The sequence below is a fragment of the Trachemys scripta genome, chromosome 5, assembly GCF_013100865.1.
Source record: "Trachemys scripta elegans isolate TJP31775 chromosome 5, CAS_Tse_1.0, whole genome shotgun sequence".
NCBI lineage: Eukaryota > Metazoa > Chordata > Testudines > Emydidae > Trachemys > Trachemys scripta.
Genome location: NC_048302.1, coordinates 16,364,297 through 16,384,198, shown reverse-complemented (window position 1 = coordinate 16,384,198; position 19,902 = coordinate 16,364,297). Strand labels below are relative to the sequence as shown.

The 19,902-nt window shown below is 40.7% G+C and overlaps 1 protein-coding gene across 1 annotated transcript in view; it reads left to right on the top strand.

Moving 5' to 3' along the window:
* Nucleotides 1-19,547, top strand: part of LIN54 (lin-54 DREAM MuvB core complex component) — a gene marked incomplete in the record, with an annotated part of 35,870 nt that extends 16,323 nt beyond the window's left edge. The window contains 9 exon segments of the mRNA XM_034771993.1: nt 5,758-5,974; nt 7,622-7,695; nt 7,909-8,106; nt 9,694-9,785; nt 12,323-12,394; nt 14,751-14,853; nt 15,139-15,276; nt 15,472-15,674; nt 16,938-19,547. Coding sequence (XP_034627884.1) covers nt 5,758-5,974; nt 7,622-7,695; nt 7,909-8,106; nt 9,694-9,785; nt 12,323-12,394; nt 14,751-14,853; nt 15,139-15,276; nt 15,472-15,674; nt 16,938-17,139 — 1,299 coding nt within the window.
* Nucleotides 19,548-19,902: the final 355 nt, after the last annotated feature.

The following is a 19,902-nucleotide window of genomic DNA, read 5'->3' as shown; positions in this document are numbered from 1 at the left end:
TGTGGCACCTTAGAGACTAACAAATTTATTAGAGCATAAGCTTTCGTGGACTACAGCCCACTTCTTCGGATGCATCCGAAGAAGTGGGCTGTAGTCCACGAAAGCTTATGCTCTAATAAATTTGTTAGTCTCTAAGGTGCCACAAGTACTCCTGTTCTTCCCTTAAAATATGTTAACTACTTCTTTTTAGAGTATGTGCAACGTGCCTCCTCTGGCACATGACCAGGATTCATCACCGAATTTGGTCTGCCGGTTGGATCATTAGCTGCCCAGACCCAGGCCAGGTACTGACTTGGAGCACAACATGAATGCTGATCCATGCTCCCCTGTTAATTACTTATGCTAAACAAACTGTTCCACCTTGTATTTAGTTGTGACACACTGAGTACCTTTTCCAATAAGAGCTCTGTGTAGCTTGAAAGCTTCTCTCTCTCATCAACAGAAATTGGTCCAGTAAAAGATATTACTTCAACCATCTAGTCTCGCTAATATCCTGGGACCAACATGGCTACAACAGCACTGCAAACAGGTTAAGAAAGACAGCCTCTTCAGCGCAGCCTAGTGGCTATCTATTCCAATCGCATAGTACATCAGAGGAAAACCTAGTGTGGCAATGATTGCTTTGCCCAAGATGAACCAAAGTATCCACAAATAGCTATGGTTACGATCTTCTTCCAAATACCATGCCTAATAAAGCTTTTACGGAAGCATGAACTAAGAGCTCAAATCTTTCTCTTCAAGGACTCGTTGATGCTTTTTCTGTATTCTGTTCAGGAAGGACTGTGGTTTTCGTGTCAGACTAAGACATCTGTTTATAGACTGTCTTCTAAAGACTTCATTTCACACCATATGTTGATTGAATAGTGTAGGCGGGGGCTTTTTTATGTTGGAGGGATTGTTGTTGTCTGGCCACAACAGGATGCATATTCTGGCATTGTCTTGTGGTTCACAATTCCCAGCAAAACTTATGTAGTGTGATATTAGGTATATTGGATGTCATGCTGGTTCTTTCTGGGGAGGGAACTTCCTTCAGGTCTCATCAAGAGCTAAAATATTAACTTAGGCTTTTATCGCTGGGAAAAACCTTCTTACTGCAGGAAAACCAGCCTCTTCTGAAAATAGCCATGCAGCTGTGCAATGTAGAAAATGTGACTTCTAGGCACTTAAGGGAACATTTTTAGTTAGCTCTAAAGCAGAAGAAATGGATTTCACATTAAGCGAAGCAGCACAGTTAGATTTCCAAAGGGGTCTCCTGTTTGTATGTAAGAATTAAGTCTTCATTTTTGCTTCTCTTTGCTCTGAAAATAGCCTTTTCTTGTTGGTGTTTAAATTTGCCAGTAAGTCTGTGTTGCTAAAATACGAAATGGCAATATATGCTGAACCTGATGACTTCCACCTCTGCTCAGTTACATTATTCATTTAATGGTAAACTTGGTTGCTGACTTGCAGAAAATTGTCTGCTTAGGAGCATCCCACATGAGGCCCTCACTGTATTTCAGCCTAGCAAACTTTATGGGCTGCTTATTAAAAAGGACTAGTGTATGGCCATATGTTCTAATTGCCTGTATAAGTAGGGGCATTGCCAGCAGATCAAGGGACGTGATCATTCCCCTCTATTCGACATTGGTGAGGCCTCATCTGGAGTACTCTGTCCAGTTTTGGGCCCCACACTACAAGAAGGATGTGGTAAAATTGTAAAGAGTCCAGCGGAGGGCAACAAAAATGATTAGGGGGCTGGAACACATGACTTATGAGGAGAGGCTGAGAGAACTGGGATTGTTTAGTCTGCAGAAGAGAAAAATGAGGGGGGATTTGATAGCTGCCTTCAACTACCTGAAAGGAGGTTCCAAAGAAGATGGATCTAGACTGTTCTCAGTGGTAGCAGATGACAGAACAAGGAGTAATGGTCTCAAGTTGCAGTGCGGGAGGTTGGATATTAGGAAAAACTTTTTCACTAGGAGGGTGGTGAAGCACTGGAATGGGTTACCTAGGGAGATGGTGGAATCTCCTTCCTTAGAGGTTTTTAAGGTCAGGCTTGACAAAGCCCTGGCTGGGATGATTTAGTTAGGGGTTGGTCCTGCTTTGAGCAGGGGGCTGGACTAGATGACCTCCTGAGGTCTCTTCCAACTCTGATATTCTGTGATTCTATGCCTGACCTCAGAGTATTGATCTTCTGCAGTTGTGTCATTAGTAGCTGACCAGCAAATGTTTTGCTTATGGAAACAAAATGGCATGACTTTATTAAAGATCATATCATTAACTGCATTGAATGTTATTCTGGAGTGGCAGTTGAACGCTAATGACTTTCTGTGAATGAGGTATTTGTATAATAAAATTCCAGGATTGTCGCTCTGTCTGTGTGTCACTTTGAAGCTTGGAAAGTCTGAGTCAGTGTGAGGTGATGGAAACAGGTATAAGCATGGCTTAGAGCTTTTTTTGTTAAAAATATCACTAGGTTCAGTCATCACTGGGATTTGCTGTCTGGCACTCTCCAGTTTTTAAGTTCCCAGCCATTGCTGGCTTTTTTAGACATGTGGCTTTGTCATTGACACCCATGCGATATCATGGGCTTTCAGGTACTAGTACATTTTGTAATGGCTAGTAAATTCACAAGTCTCTCATTCTTGCTCCTATAGATTCCTTTCACAACAGTAATAGGTTTGTTAATTTTATTTGTTAATAGTCTGTTCATTTTGTTGCAATTAACATGACATGAAATCACACTTTATTCAGCCATCTACTTATCATCCCTTTCCAAGGTGTCTTGTAACTGTCCAGAAACATGTTGTATGCAGTGTTGTTGTAGCTGTGTGGGTCCCAGGATATTAGAGAGACAAGGTGGATCACGTAATATCTTTTAATGGACCAACTTCTGTTAGTCAGAGAGACGAGCTTTCCGCCTTGTATGTAAGCTTATGTGTTGAATACACTTGAGACACTGAGGGGCTCCTAAGGTCAATTGGCAAAGGGTTCATTGTAATGTAACAGCAACTCCTATCAGACCTGAAAACTCACTACACCTAAAGCATTACTGTCAGGGCAGTTATCTATAAAGAATGGTGTGTAAGATATCATATGAAAACAATGATATTAATGACCAATGTATTAAAAGTGAAATGTATGTATTAACACTATAGGAGAAATTATGGATACTTCCTGATGTTATGCTTGAAGCTAAGTCTGTAACCAAAGAAAAAAACATGTTTTCTTCCAGACAGGAGGGGAAGATAGTTATCTCTCCCGTCTCTGATGTAAATTAAGCAGGTTTAGCCCAAGACAATGGGGATTATATTTGCATATTGAGTCAATAGGAAAAGCAAATTAACTGAAGATCAACATAGACAGCATGACAGCATGGGGTCTGCACCCCCAAAGAACAAACAGCGGGGGAGAGAGACTTTTTCAGGAGGTATGCTTCGAAGGATACATTTCAAAGGTGAACTGGCCTATAAGAAGAGTGGAAAAAGACATGATGTTTATCCATTTACTGAGGAAACCTCTTGTAGGGTGTAGGTGACTTGAAAATCTGGCTCCTGGTATAACTGAATACTAGCAAGCTCTCCAGGAAAAGTTTTAGGTGAGAGACTGTTTTAGATAAGATTAACTTGCGAAAGTTAAGTTCTCTTCTTGTAGAAGCATGTTATATTTTTTGTTTTATTTGTAACCACATCTGTTTCTATTAGCTTTGCTTAAAATCACTTAATTCTCTGTTCTTTGTCAATAAACTTATTCTTGGTTTTACTCTTAAGTTCTTCTCAGTGTTGTAATACTAAAGGGTGAATTCTCAGGTGAGCTACTTGGTAATTTCTGTGAGCATCCAGTGACGGGCTGGATATTACAGAGAAATGCTTTTTCAGGAGGTTTGGGGACTAGGGTGCATAAAGTGTTACCTGCTAGACAGAGTAAAAGTTGGCAGAGCTCTGGAGGAGATTGTTTGGTCGGCTAACAGGCAGGGAGGTGTCACCTAGTTTAGTTCTCTTTTGCTCAGGCAGTGGGGTAACAAGATCACCCATAGTTCTGGGCTCCCTGAGAAACTGTACAATACCAGTGACGCAGCGTGGTCTTGACTGTTTTGTCTCTCCGTTATGTGTATATTTGATAATATGATCTGTGGTTTAAGGGCTTAAATACACCCTAGATCTCATTCTCAGATCAAATCCTGCTCCCTTTTTAAACCTTTGTTTAATAAACTGTTGGTTATTGCTTGGATACAAGCAATCAATGGACCATAATTAAGTCACCTGACTTTATAACTTTCAGGATCTGATCCAAAGTTCATGGAAACAATGAAAGGTTTTCCACTGTCTTCCATGAGATTTGAATCGGGCCCTTTAAAGAACACACGTTACATTTCATATAGTAGCGAAGTCGTTCTCTGACACTGGTCAGCCCTTAAAGGAGGAGAGGAAATTCTCTGCCCACATTGGTCTGTCTATGGAAACAGCATGTTAGCTATTGCTATGATTACAGATGATGTTTACTCTGAATTGCTCTTGATAATTAAGGTTACAGCACAAAAAGATTTTAAAAATACCCCAAGAAACAACTTTCTCATAAAATCTATTGAGTGGGTTTATGTTTTCAGTGGAATATAAGGAGATCTGGACTTCGCTTCTGCTCAGAACTGTAGCTGGTGAAATTTGGAAGATGAAGAGGGAGTAGGCAGCTAGGCTGGAAAAGAAATTGAAATAGCCTATCTAGACAAGACAGTTTCATGGCATGAATCAAAATTTTGGCAGTGGGACTGAAGAGAAAAGAGCAGATTTTAGAACTGTTACAGAGGAAGAAGGAACAAGTTTTGTAAAAGCCTGGATGTGAGGAGAGAAGGAAAACAAGGGAGTCAAGGTTTGGAGCTTGAGAGATGGGGAGGATGGAAAAGTTGTTAGTAGTGATGGAGAAAGTGAGGTGAGCAGCAAATGTGTATATTTAAAATAAACACATGCTCTCTACTCAGTGTGTAGGTTGGGAAAAGCCTGAAATAATGAAGTCTCACATGTTGTAAATGTTCTGCTATCCTCCACTGCGATTTCACATGCATGCTGCCTACCAAATTCCTTTCCTGCTTCCTCTCCCCTTTTTTAAATGCTTTTTGCTCTGGCTTCTGTTCGTGATTTCATGGATTTAAACTTGTTTACCATGTTCTCAGTACTTCCCATTACTTCCTTTTTGTCCTTAGCCAGCCCACACACTGTTGCCCACTGCTTCAAAGCCTCAAGGTTCACAGCCTCAGTTCCATTTCCAGTTGGAGGCTGCATGGTGACATGTAGGCTTTCCTATACTGAGTTGTGGAAGGGGTAGCTCTACATACGCAGAGCTGAGTAGTGGAGCGACAGTGCGATTGTGGGACATCCACTTCCACCCAGACTGAAAAATCATAACATTGATTTTGTTTTTATTCACAATAATTTGGGGGAAAGCTCTTTCTCAAACTGTCTGCCATATAGTTTGTGTTTATTTGACATTGGCTCTTGATTGAGGGACAGTTGGTTTTTGCTTTTATAGATGATTCTGGTTATTTGGGAGTCTGGTATAATGGATTGAGAACGGGACTGAGCTCCCTTGGCCCTGCTCCCGACTCCCTCTGTGGCCTGGGGACTTAACCTTGCTGTGCCTCAGGTTTTCAGTTGATAATAGTGACATGCTTCACAGGGGTACTGGGCAGGTTAATGAATCGTTCACTAGCAGATTTAGGGATAGAAATGGTGACCCCTCCGTACCACCGTCAGGTAACTTTGTGCTGCCTGTGTTGTTTAACAGGCTGTGAAGTCAGCAGTACAGACCATCACTGTGGGAGGAGTGAGTACATCTCAATTTAAGACCATAATTCCCTTGGCAACGGCCCCCAATGTTCAGCAGATTCAGGTACCTGGAAGCAAATTCCATTATGTCAGACTTGTTACGGCCACAACAGCCAACAGTTCAACCCAGTCAGCCAGTCAGAATCCTAGTACCAACACACAGCCTCTTCAGCAAGGTCAGTGGTGTCCATTCATACCCTATTTTATTTGTCTAATTTAGGTTTATTAAGCACTAACAAATATAACCCCCCCCCCCTCCACACACACACACACAAAGGGTAAATAAACTGTCAAATGATATAAATCTGTGGCCCTGGCCAGCTGTGCTAGTTTTGTACCAGGCCCCTGGCTTTGAAAGGCTCTGTATCCCATTACCAACTCCAGGATGCCTTTGGAAATGCTCTGATGTTGAACTCCTCATTCCCTAGAGACTGGCTCCTGGGGTGCCTGATACGCTGTTGTTCCCAGGGAAGAATGTCAGCCACTCATCTGCTCGTTGGGTGATTGTTGCAAGTCTGATACCCTGTCCCTGCCTCACTATGCCCAAAAGTGAAATCTGGGCAGTGCCATACATGCCTCACAGGGATGTTGTGAGGATTAATTAATGTTTGCCCAGCCTGATGAGATCCTTTGATAGACAGTGATTTAGAACTGCAAAGTACCCCTTGTTTTTACCATGCATTTTCTGGTATGGACAGTAGCAACCAGAAGATTTCATGCCTGTTCTCCCCTTTGCATATTTACATATCACTCCCATTAATGTCAAGAGGAGCTCTGCACATAGACTGATGAGAAGTGTTGGTCTTAAATGTATGCAGTTTGCTGGGTGGCAGTACTGAATATTTAGAAAATATGTTATGTTGGCATAAATTAAAGGGCAAGGGGAATGAGTTGGTGAGCAAAATTAGGGGAGAAAAGGCTGCCTAGAGAGTCTTGTTTAAGGGGGAAATGTAAGATCCAATTTGACCCTAAATTTAGGTTTTATGAAAACAAACTTCGACCAAACTTTAAGACAATTGTTTTGAACAGTTGCCATACATTTATTTTGAATTGGTCCTTTGGAACTGTTCCCATGTATTGTATAAATTCCAATAGAAAATAAAATCCTGTAATGTTTTAGTGCAGACATTGCCGTATAGTGCTAATACTATGCTAAACTGAAAGTGAAATAGATTAGAGTGAAACTGTTAGGTTTTGCATTTCTTTCTTTCCACTTGGACAACCAGCATAAATAGTGAAGAGCTAATCCAGTTTTAAAAATCTTTTGTTCCTTACAGTAACGCTGGTTTTAAAAAAGTTAAGTTTTTTTGATCTACCAGTATTCTCCCAGGGCCTGATCATGCAAACACACACTTGTCTTTATGCGCTGAGTAACCATCATTCATTGGTGCTTCTCATGTGTGTCAGTGCTTGACTGGGGCCTAAGTGAGAGAGATCTAGAGAATCAGCTGGGAATTGCTTGCAGTACTATGTTTCCTGCAAATAACAGGTTTAGCTCTGTTTTCAAAGAGCTACTGGGAAAAAAACTGTAATAAAATAATCACTTTATAAATTAAGTCCACTCTCAGTGCACAAGTTAAAATGTAAAAACAAATAGAACAACAGTAAATAAACTAAAATAAACAGGATAGAACCCAAATAAAATGTTACAAGCATAACCAAAATACATTTTAAAAAGGCAATAAACCCCACCATCTTACACACACAAGTAACTGTTTATTCTATGTATGTGAAAGTGATAAATTGCTTCAGGATTAAATTCTAGAGTCTCTTTATAAATGTGCACATGTAGTGTGACATGGGATATTGTTTCTTTTAACCAGGTAAGCCAGTGGTGGTGAATGCAACTCCAGTGCGGATGTCTGTCCCAATAGTACCAGCTCAGACTGTCAAACAGGTGAGTTCAACATGAAATCCATATTATAGTCTCATTTCATCTGGCAAACAGATGTCAACATTCTGACTCTGGAGGTAAAATATGATGATTTACATTGTTCTGCACAGATTCTTGTCTTCAGAATGACGTTTTAGAAAAATGTACAGTGTAGTTTTCTGCAGCGGATAAAAAACGATATGTTGACAATGTCATAAAGATTTCTTCTCTTTCCAGGTGGTGCCCAAACCAATCAACCCAACTTCACAGATAGTTACTACTAGTCAGCCACAACAGAGACTTATTATGCCAGCTACTCCACTGCCACAGATACAGCCAAACCTCACTAACCTCCCGCCGGGCACTGTGCTGGCGCCAGCACCTGGCACAGGAAACGTAGGCTATGCAGTTCTTCCAGCTCAATACGTCACTCAGGTATGATGTTAGCACAGGGCAAAATGATGAACTTACAGAAATAATTGTAGAAGGCATCCTACATTCGTGTTAATGTTTTTGATCCCTAACTTCAGTTTAGGGCTTTGGCTTGTCCTTTGCCAAAATGTGGATAAGAATCAGAATGAAAAGAAATGGGAATTAAATCTACGATTTAAGATTGAAAAGGGATGTACAGGGATTTTTGTTGGCATGCTGCGTATAATTGGTAGAGACCTTGTTGTACAGTTCTTCCTGTAGTGGCCTGCCTTATGTAGGTAAAAAAGATCTGGAACAACACAGTATTAGATGAATGGCAGGAGGGAAATGACACAACAAGATCTTTGTCCTTGGTACAAAGAAGCAGTGGAAGAAAGACAATAGGGCAGATTTTCTGAAGTGGCCAGCACTCACAGTTGGGGCCAGATTTTTTAAAAGAGCTCTTCCTATTTTTTGCCATCTGAATGAAATGGCCAGATTTTCAGAAGTGCTCAGCACCCAAATAGCTCATATTGTTCTCAGAGGGAACTGCTGGCAGCCAAGCATTTGGGAAAATGTGGCCACTTCATCTAGATGCATAAAGGGAGCTGTTAAAGGCTGAGCTCTCTTGAAAATCTGGCTCAGTGTAGAAAAAGAAATGTACACTGAGAAAGCAATGAGTAAAAAAATACAAAGCTGAGGCACTTGCAGGGGATTCTGATGAGCGATGCGTGAGGAATGCTCCTGTAGTGTGTGCTTCCTAGGAGAAGGTCCTGGGTGCCTAGGTCTTGCTACTCATATTTCTTGCACCTAACTCATCGTGGCATGAAAAAAGAAGGTATGCAGGTAAACACTTAATAGTACCACAGTCAAAGGGAGTGCAAATCAGCCCTGGTTTCTTAGTTTTGTTAAAGTTGATCCTGAACGGATTATGACCTTGCAGGTTACTTCAGTGACTCATGGGACTTTGCTCTGATTCATCCCTTGTAGCACAGGTGCAGTGATCAGGCACCAAGATCCACTCTGTAAAGAAAAGGAGTAGTTGTGGCATCTTAGAGACTAACAAATTTATTAGAGCATAAAGCTTATGCTCTAATAAATTTGTTAGTCTCTAAGGTGCCACAAGTACTCCTGTTCTTTTTGCGGATACAGACTAGCATGGCTGCTACTCTGAAACCTGTAAAGAAAGAAAAGGGATCTGATTAAAGGGGTGAGAACCGTTTGTAACTCCACGTTTTCACCTGGTGGGTGCAGGCATTCCTGTAGATAGCTGATATACAAGCTATTGGTAACGCATTTTAGCATCCGTCTGACTGAAAGTTATTACGTAATGTAAGTAGCTTAAAAATAATGCAGTCCAAAGGTTCTAAGATAAAATGGACAAAAACATAATGTAAAATAGGACATTTCTGCTGAATACAGAGTAACCCTTAGACTGCTTAGGTCTTGTGAGTTTGTGAAACTTTCAAACCATTCATAAATATGGATTAGGAGAGTACATGATGCATACAGCAGTTTCAGAAATGCTTACTAAAAACTGTGTACTACAAAGCCTGTTGTATACACTTGTAAAAGCTACAGAACATACATTTATACTTGGTGTTTTGTTAGCTACAGCAGTCATCATACGTATCTATAGCAAGCAACACTGGTTTTACTGGGACATCTAATATCCAGACCCAAGCAAGGCTTCCATTCAATGGGTGAGTATTTTGAAAATACTTTTAAAAGCTTGCCACAACATCTCCCCCAAAGATGGTGAGGTGATGTATTTAGTTGGGACAGACTATCCTTGTTTGAAGAGGTTTTTAGGAAAATTTAGCATGGTGGGGTGGGGAGGCTGCGGTCTATGCTGTTCTTGTTCTGTGGCTAAATAAAGAACATGTGTTTCTCTGGCTGTCAATCCAACGCCTTTTACCATCACTAAACTCGGTCAAAGTCAAATCTTAGGGTTTTTTTTCCCAATCCCGTAGTAGGAGTTTGAACAGAGAGCTTGGCCCATGGTTATTTATTATATGTATTGGCAGTAGCACATAGGAGCCCTGGTCATGGACTTGAAGTTGATTGGAGCAGCTGGGTGCTTAGCACTTGTGAAAACCCAGCCATTTATGTAGATGCCTGAATATGATTTGGGAACCGAACTTCAGCTCCTCCCCCCTCCCCCCCCCCCTTTTTTTTTTAAATCTTGGCTTAGTTCCAAGGTAACACATTGAAAGTGGAAACTTTTCAAATTGATATGCCTCCCCCTCCTCCCACGCAGGCTTAGAAATTCTACCCCATTCTGCTGAACCTGCCTTTTTCTGGAAGTCTTACATTTAAACGTGTTTGCTGTGATTTAAATAATACAAAACAAACAAACAAAATTGTCTGAACTAATCCTGAACCCCTGCCTGACCACCCCCACCCCTTCAATAAATACTTTGTTTTCAGCTTCTGGGGGTATGTCAGGATCAAAGTGTGACGTTGGGCAGTCTATACGGTTTTATAAAAATATGCTAATGAGTGAATATAATGTAACTGGAATATGCTTCATGTAAAAGGTCTCTTGTAAGGTATCATTACAAAGCTTATAATCTACTGAGTGTAGTCATCCTAGTTGTATAAATGTACCACTCTTGTATCTGGGACTAGAAATATGAAATATAACGCTGAGGGACTATTGTAATTAGGCAAAGTGTGGGCCATTAATGGTGGTTTGGAATCTTAATGGCTCCCATCAACCAGGACAATTGACTGGGGCTCTGTTTGCAGGGAGGCCTTCTTGTGAGTCAGGCTGGGAGGAATGAAGGCTTGGGGTCTTACAGTGACATGTGATCATGTCACATGAACTGGAATCCATCTTTAACCTGGTGCTTTTCCAGTGAAGGGGGGGTGGGAACCCAGAGAGAGACAAAGGATTCCCCGCCTTATGCAAAAGATATATAAAGGGGTGGAACAGAACAAAGGCCGAGAGCCATCATGAAGAATCCCCTAGCTACCACCTGAGCTGGAACAAGAGCTGTACCAGGGGAAAGAATTGTGCCCAGGTCTGGAAGGTGTCCAGTCTGAGGAAAAAACTTACTGAAGCATCTCTGAGGGTGAGATTATCAGCATTCAGTTTGATTAGACATAGATTTGCACATTTTACTTTATTTTGCTTACTGTCTGTTACTACTTGGAACCACTTACATCCTACTTTCTGTATTTAATAAAATCACTTTTTACTTATTAATTAACTCAGAGTATGTATTAATACCTGGGGGAGCAAACAACTGTGCATATCTCTCTATCAGTGTTGTAGAGGGCGAACAATTTGTGAGTTTACCCTGCATAAGCTTTATACAGGGTAAAACGGATTTATTTGGGTTTAGACCCCATTGGGAGTTGGGCATCTGAGTGCTAAAGACAAGCACACTTCTGTGAGCTGTTTTCAGGTAAACCTGCAGCTTTGGGGCAAGTAATTCAGACCCTGGGTCTTTGTTGGAGCAGACGGGAGTGTCTGGCTCAGCAAGACAGGGTGCTGGAGTCCTGAGCTGGCAGGGAAAACAGGAGCAGAGGTAGTCTTGGCACATCAGATGGCAGCTCCCAGGGGGTTTCTGTGATCCAACCCGTCACACAAAGGGTCACCACATATGGTCAGAATATAGCTGGCCAGATATGACCATTGAAAAATCCTAGCTTTCAGTGGTTGTTAAGGCTGATCTCTGACACAGAATGCTCTTTATGTTACACTAAATAGCAGGGTTCATATGCTGCTTTGCTTGCCCCTTGCTCAGGTCTCTGTCTGCTTGCCTAGGACAGTCACTTTGTCATTTCATTATCATTTTTAATTCACACATAACTCGGATGAAGGGAGAGGCATAGTCTGAATTTATTTCTTCTCTATGGTACTGGATTCGGTTAGATTCATAACAACATCACAAAACCTGCTCCAGGTGTAGATACAGTCACCATGGAGAGTGGTCTTCACTCAGGGGAATGGCTGCAGCACACTCAGTTGTACTTTCCTCTCATGTGGTCCACTCCTAGCCTTGTGTCCTTTCTTTCTCTTCTTTAAGCATAGCGTGCAGCCAGGGTCATGGCAATCGCCTAACTCTTCTTTGATTTTTTTACCTACTAATTATATTTTGTAATCTATGACATAGACCTTTGAAAGCTCGCGTTGTAGGAGAAAAATCTAGTTTGGTTTATGGGGTTTCAGTGGATCAACATTCTGAACTTAAAAAAGAGAGAAGCTAATAATAAAATGGTTCTTTTCCAGAATTATGCCATCCGAACCTGCAAACCGCCCCAGGAAGCCATGCAATTGTACAAAATCGCTGTGTTTGAAATTGTAAGTGTATTTGGTTTTAAGTATTTTCTCTTTAACAAATATTTTAGTATATTGCCAAAATTAAATAGAAATATTAAAGTAACTCTAAAGTGAGTTCTGTATATAAAAAGAATTCCAATGTAAGGCTCTCAATCCATCCACAAATCATCCTGCTATAAGTGCATATGATACTTAATGAGACGCTTTAGGCTGTGTCTACCCTAGCAATGTTCTAAGTTTCTGAACCTTGTGGTTTCACTGGTGATAGCATCATGGGAATGCTGGGGTAGATTGCCCATTGGCATTTCAACTGGATGACAGAGGTACCAGTGGTCACCTGAACCCTGTCTGCATGATGGCTCCTACTGTTGCTACCACCACTGGAGTTGCATCCGTGTTTCCATCCGTGGGAGATTAAGTACAATAGTCTGGTAGACAAAGCCTTAAAATGTCTTACCAATGGAACTGTGAGGTTACTTACATCCTGTGAGATGTCTCAGGGTCAGAAGGGACCATTGTGATCATCTAGTCTGATCTGTATATTGCAGGCCACAGAACCTCACCCACCCCCTCCTGTAATAGACTCCTAACCTCTGGCTGATTTACTGAAGTCCTCAAACCATGGTTCAAAGACTTCAAGTTGCAGAGCAGTCACCATTTACACTAGCTTAAACCTGCAAGTGACCCATGCTTCATGCCGCAAAGAAAGGTGAAAACCCCCAGGGCCTCTGCCAATTGGACCTGGGGGGAAATTCCTTTCTGACCCCAAATATGGCGATCAGTTAGACCCTGAGCATGTGGGCAAGGCCCACCAGCCAGACAGCTGGGAAAGAATTCTCTGTGGTAACTCAGAGAATTCTCTGTGGTAACTCAGAGCCCTCCCCGTCTAGTGTCCCATCTCCTGCCATTCCACTCCAATGCCTGCATCAGTATCTGGTGTGATTATGTGAGGTCGTTCAGTTGGGATGATGCCACACCTTTCCACATAGTACAACGTCAGGAGGAGGTAATGAAATTATTTTGTGGCTCCCTAATTCTTGGATGACGAAGAAGGCATTCAGAGTGGTTGTGCTACTGTTAGAGAAGCTGATATAACAGCCATCTGAGTCCAAGTTAGGAAATCTGTCTGGCACCTGCCAATTTTAGGTTCTTTTTAATGTAATGCATGTCATGTTCATAATGTGGGCGTGCACATACTTTTGAGCTTAGAAATTTTTCATCACACTGGAACAGAACTAATCAGGTATGTTTAATTTTCCTTCAGACATCTCACAGCTTACATGATGGTTATTTATAGAGAGCCAAGTGTGTTCCAGACATGAGGTTTCCTCCTGAATATCAGCTTTCTGATTCCCAAATGTTCTGTGAAATCTAAAGGGGAGAAAAGATGCTGATGCTGATATACTTTGCATTTATATAACACTGTACAGAAATTAACTCAGGCCTTGTCCACCGCGTGATTTGCTCCAGGTACAGCCATCTGTGCCCAGGGGTGTAATCCACTAATGTAAACTGCCATTTGCTCCAGGGGAACTTTCCCCTGCTTGCATATGGGGTAGTCCTCACAATACACCTGTGAGGCAGGTTAGGCACCTAATGCCCACAGGTTTCAATTTATTTATCAGTGAATTTCAAATACCTTTGAAAATCTGACCCTTACTCTCTCTGTGCCTCAGATCCCCATTTTAAAGACTGGGGTGTGTGGGGGGGAAATATAGCACCTTCCCTACCTCACAGGGGTGCTGTAAAGTTTGTGAGGTGCTGAGACGATATGGTAACGGAGTTCACAGAAGTACCTAAGATACACAGCTATCCAATCAGCTCCTCCCTTAAGCACCTTTGTGATTTCTTCCTCCCACCACAGTGCGTAGGAAAAATCCCTGATCTAATCCATACAGCCATATTCCTTCAACTCCCTTCTTTAGACTCGCCTCTGCTGCAAAGCCTGCAAATACCCTGGCTATTGCTCGTGGCTAGTCAGATGATGAGCTGTGCCTGCCCCTCTTCCTTCCTTTTCCTACTCCTGGACTTTTATCCCCGCCTCCATTCCTGCCATTCCTCACCCTACCCCAATAAAAGAATTAACAAGCACAAAACCAACAAAACTTGCCACTACCAAAGCGGTGCCGATCCTGGGCCACGTTACTTGTAGATTATACCCCTGTCACTTACCTTACTTTGGGGTCTTATGCTGTATGCCCTCCGGGCCAGAAACTGTCTCATTCATGTCTACACAGTACTTGGACCAATGGGATCCCAATCCCAAGTGGGGCTTTTAGGAGTTACTATCATAGAAATGTTTCCTGTGGCTACTACCACAGCTAGTGTGATGCCTGCATACCATGTTTGTAAATCCCATCTGGGTCTCCTATTTCAGGTATTGTGATTGTTTTGCAAATGGTGAATTCTGCAATAACTGCAACTGTACCAATTGTTATAACAACCTGGACCATGAAAATGATAGGCAAAAAGCAATAAAGGTAAGGGTTTTTTTTGTTTCTCTCCTTTAAAGTTCGCAAAACAGAAAAGCATGTCACAATGTATCTATTTCAGCATACTCAATGCTGCTATTGAAACTGGACAATTTGCTTCTTGTTTTACATCTCTGTAGCGGGGATGAAAGTAGCCACCTTTTCCTGTTGGGTTGGGAGGAGAATGTGATTTACTTACTCCAGCACAATCTTGGGTTTGTCCTTACTGCACTGGTCCTCTAGATCTTGCTCCCTGCATGAACTGTGACACACCTTTTGGATCTGCATTCATAGGCCTGCCTTGATAGAAACCCTGAAGCCTTCAAGCCCAAAATAGGGAAAGGAAAGGAAGGGGAATCAGACCGACGGCACAGCAAAGGCTGCAACTGCAAACGATCGGGATGTCTCAAAAACTATTGTGAATGCTATGAGGTAAGATGGGTTTCTTGTCTTGAAGAAATACATTGGCTTTTTCTCCTTTCTGAATGTCACTCTTGCCCATTGCACTGTCCGTAATTAAAACTTGTAACTATGTATAATTTCTGCAGTGCATACTAAGTTTATGAGCCAGCAATGGAGAATAAAATAATATTTTAGGCCACTCACCCTTTCTTTTGCTCTTTTTAGGCAAAAATCATGTGTTCCTCAATATGTAAATGTATTGGCTGTAAAAACTTTGAAGAAAGCCCAGAACGAAAGACTCTGATGCACTTAGCAGATGCAGCAGAAGTAAGAGTCCAGCAACAGACAGCTGCAAAGACAAAGTTATCCTCACAAATCTCAGACCTGTTAACGAGGCCAACCCCAGCACTGACTAGTGGAGGGGGGAAGTAAGTCAACACATTCCATCCTCTTGACTTGGCTTTAACACTGTTTTAATCATTCAGGTATCTTGCTGCTCTGCTGGGGTGGATTTTAGCAAGTTAAGATTACTTCAGTCTTTGACATTTGTATTCATGCTTTAGGTTTTGGTGGCTAATGTTATTTAATATTTGTATTACCATAGCACTTGAGAGCCGTCAATCAGACTCGGGGCCCTTTTGAGCTACGTGCTATACAAATGCAGATTACTCTCTGTCCCGAGGAATAGTGAAACCTTTCTGGAATCTATCAGCCGCCTAAATTTGCAGTTGAGCTAATTTCATAGTTAATTGTCTCATCCCCTGAATGCATCTAAGTGCTGTTGGTTGAAAAGATGTATAGTGCATGGCTGCTGCCTAAACTATTAAAATACATCCCGTACAGAGAAGAGAAGTTATATAACAAGTTTGTCAATCAAGATATACTGGATCATTATGACATTGAAATGAGTGCAAGTAAAATAAAATTTGCAAAAAACAATTACAAGATACTATATACATATATCTGTGGTATAGAAATCCTGTTTTGTGTTACGTTGTAGCATTTGAGAAATACTAATGAAAAACCTGTACCAAAATGTATACAGAGAAGGAGGCAGTTACATTTACATGTGTAAGCTTGAATTTGCCACACTTCCGTGTGTCTAACCATGTAACCTTAACATTCTCTTAATGCAGTTTTTAGCATCAATACAGGTGGACTCCTAATGTTAAATGAGTTAATTCTCAGTTTTCCTACAGCAAAAAATTATATGGAAAATTATGCATTCTCCATCTGTCTTCATGGCATTCTGCAGTCTGTCTCAAAATGTACAGAGATGGAAGCAGCCACAAAACTTTCCGCCTTGCCTCTAAGGAGTGATCTTCCTGCTTAGCTGTAGGGCTTGTTCAGTATTTTCAGTTTGGGGCAGCCTCAGATGTACCCCAGAAACTGTGGAGCAGATTCATCCTGGTCAGATCAGCCCTGATTGAAAACTTTGAATGTGCCCTAACTCTGTTTGAAAGGGCATAATCCTAAAGTTAATGAATTGGATTCATGGACCATAGGGAAAATGGAGAAGTAAGCAAAATTTTCCTTGTTTGACAACCATGTCCAAATTAGTATTGCTATAGGGACTGTCTAGAGGGCTTCCTTCAGCTTCTGACTTTTCAGTGCTTCAGAGAGAGTTTTGTAGATAGTGCGTGTTGTGTCGCTTACTGATGACAACAGTGAAGTTTTTATTTCCATTTCAGATTGCCATTTACCTTTGTAACCAAGGAGGTGGCTGATGCGACTTGCGACTGCCTGCTTGCGCAGGCCGAGCAGGCTGAAAAGATGGGCAAGTCAAAAGCAGCAGCGGAGCGCATGATCCTGGAGGAATTTGGACGTTGTTTGATGAGAGTCATTAACTCAGCAGGAAAGTCCAAAAGTGACCCCTGTGCCATGAACTGCTGACTCTTGCATAGGAGCCATGGTAAATTGGACTGAACATGACACTTAAGGCACAGGGACACTTTGGTTCACAGCAGAGGATTTAATACTATTTTATTGTTAATTTGGTGCTTGTTTTAAATTGACCTGCATAATGTTGAAACAAGAAAATCTTTTATAATTAGGAGTAGATTCTTTTAAATTTTAGCTAAATTCTCTTCTACTTATGACGATGCCTAAAGGTGAATTTTTCTTCCTGTTGTACAGCTTTTAACTTTCTTGGGTTTGGTAAGAATTAGATGTTTTCTTCCTCCCCCTTTCTCTAAGAAAATTGTCCAGAGAGTCTTTATAAATTATTATTATAATATATATTATTTACAGTGTATAGAGTTGCATCACTTTGTTCATATGGAAGAATCAGACACTGGCAGAAAATATTTTTGGCGTAGACCAAGAAAACAGTATATCTGTGGAGGAATTAATTCTGAAAGGACATGTATAGAAATGAGCATCTTCACAATACTGACAATACCAAATTAGATAAAAGAACATCACTCTACAACCCTGGAAGGCAACGGATCAGTGTTAAGAACCGATTCAGCAAGGTCCTTAAGCACAAATAATGTTAAGCACATGGGCCGTTGACTTCTTGGGACAGCTTACACGTTTAGCATCGCATATGTTCTTAAAAACCTTGCTGAATCTGGGCCTCAGGGCACAACTTTTAAAATGGAAAGTATTTATATTTTTCTTTAGATGATGACAGAAATTTCATTACCGGCTTGCTGAATAGTCTAAAATGGAAGTTGAAGGACAGATGATGGGCCAAAAATTCAGAAAGAATTAAAAGCAATGCTGTAAAAGCAAGTTTCCATCCAACTTTTATCATTAGATAAACATCAAGCAGGGAGATGCTGTTGTGCATCTAGGGCTCAGTCCTGCAAGGTCCTGAGCATTCTCACTTCTCATTGAAGCCAGAGAGTGTTTGCAGTCCTTAGCACCTCATAGGATAGAGCCCTTAAACTGGCAGAAAATGAGATTATTGTTGTGTACATTTACACAGAAACTGAGATTACTGGGTGTGAGGGAACCAACCCTTCTGTTTTCCTGTTAGCACAGTTTTCATGTGAGATGGATTCCAAACTAGCTGCATCCAAGTTAATCAGAGAAGATGTGTGAAGATCAGACTCCCTGTACACCTGTGGACCTTTTTGATATCACTTTTTTAATCTTTGGGACACATTTGGCTTATTTTTTTAAAAGTGTTATTTAGGATTGCAGTTTGAGTCATGACATGCAAGTACACTGGTACGGATTGAAGGTCACCATCAAAAACAGATACACCTGACCTTTTTTTGTGTGGGGAACAGGGAAGGAATCAAATCAGGTCAAATACAGTTGTGCATAGAAGACACTTAAGGATGGGAACTTTTTCTAGTATTTACTACAAACAGTCCCAAATCACATTTTTGGTAGTGTAGCTCTAAATTTAATGAAAGGAAATAACCATGTTTAAATTCACAGGCATTTATTTAGTTAGATATCTTAATCCTCTCTGTAATTATCAGAACAAGACTGATACTTTTATTTTCCAAAAGGGATTTTATATTCTCGCCATGTGTAACTGTGTGTATATATTCTTTAACATATGTTTGTGTATATGTAGCAAATACACATACACACATCTGCGAAAAGGGAATCCACCATTCATTAAAAAGTTTTTTTTTTAATAATTAGGATCTAGATTTCTAAAATGTCAGTGCGATAACTCTAAATGTAGATAGTTCAGCCATTCATCTTACTTTTTAGTGACTCAATATAGTATGTCCAGTAAGATTTGTATAAATGTAAATTAGTGTAAGTGGATAAAGTAAGACCTAATCAAGTTATTTTTCAAACAGATTGCAATACACCTTCTTTTGTCTAGAACTAAATCCATGTTAATTTTGTATATATTCTGTGTCCTATTCTAAATTGCACCTTTTGTGATGTGTATTTATATACAGTGTGGAGAAAATGTTTGTGAAACTTTGGATTACAGTTGTAGATGATGTATGATGGCATTGCTTGTAAAGATTTTGAAGGTGCAATCACGTACTCTTAGTTCTACTTGTTTTGAACAAGTTTTCTGAAACATTGAGCTTGTTTCCAAACACCCTCCTCTCCGCCCCCGCTTAGTATGTACTAAATCATTTTTGTACTTCCTTAGCCATTTGCAACAAACTGCTGAACAAGATTTACAGTCGAGTTCATCCAGTTATTTTAAACAGATCTGGGGTGGGGTCAAAGGTTCATTTTCTAGTTCTGTTTACACCTGAAAGTAGAAAGATTAAATTTATATTTACTAGACCAATTCAAAAAATACACTTTTCTATATTGTAAAAAGTCGGCTAAATCACAAAGAAAAATAAACATTTATACTATTCTGTAAACATGATTTTTGCACTCTGTTCCTTTAGAGCTGGCAAGAACATTAACGGTTTTATTAAAGTAGCTGATGTATTAATTAGAGGCCAGGTTGTCACCAAAGTTGCATTCACTAAGGCCCCAAATCAGCAAAGCACTTCCTTGTCATTAAGCATGTGATTAAATACCATTGACTTCAATAGGACTGGAGCACATTCTCAAAGCATGTATGTGCTTATATGCTTTTCTGAAAAGAGATGCACTTAAGTATGTGCTTAAGTACTTTGAAATGGGGCCAAAATATATACATGCACAACCAGGTAATTGGGCCCAAAGGGGTATTTACCTCTCCTGCATGAGCAAATTCAGGTTCTACCCCTG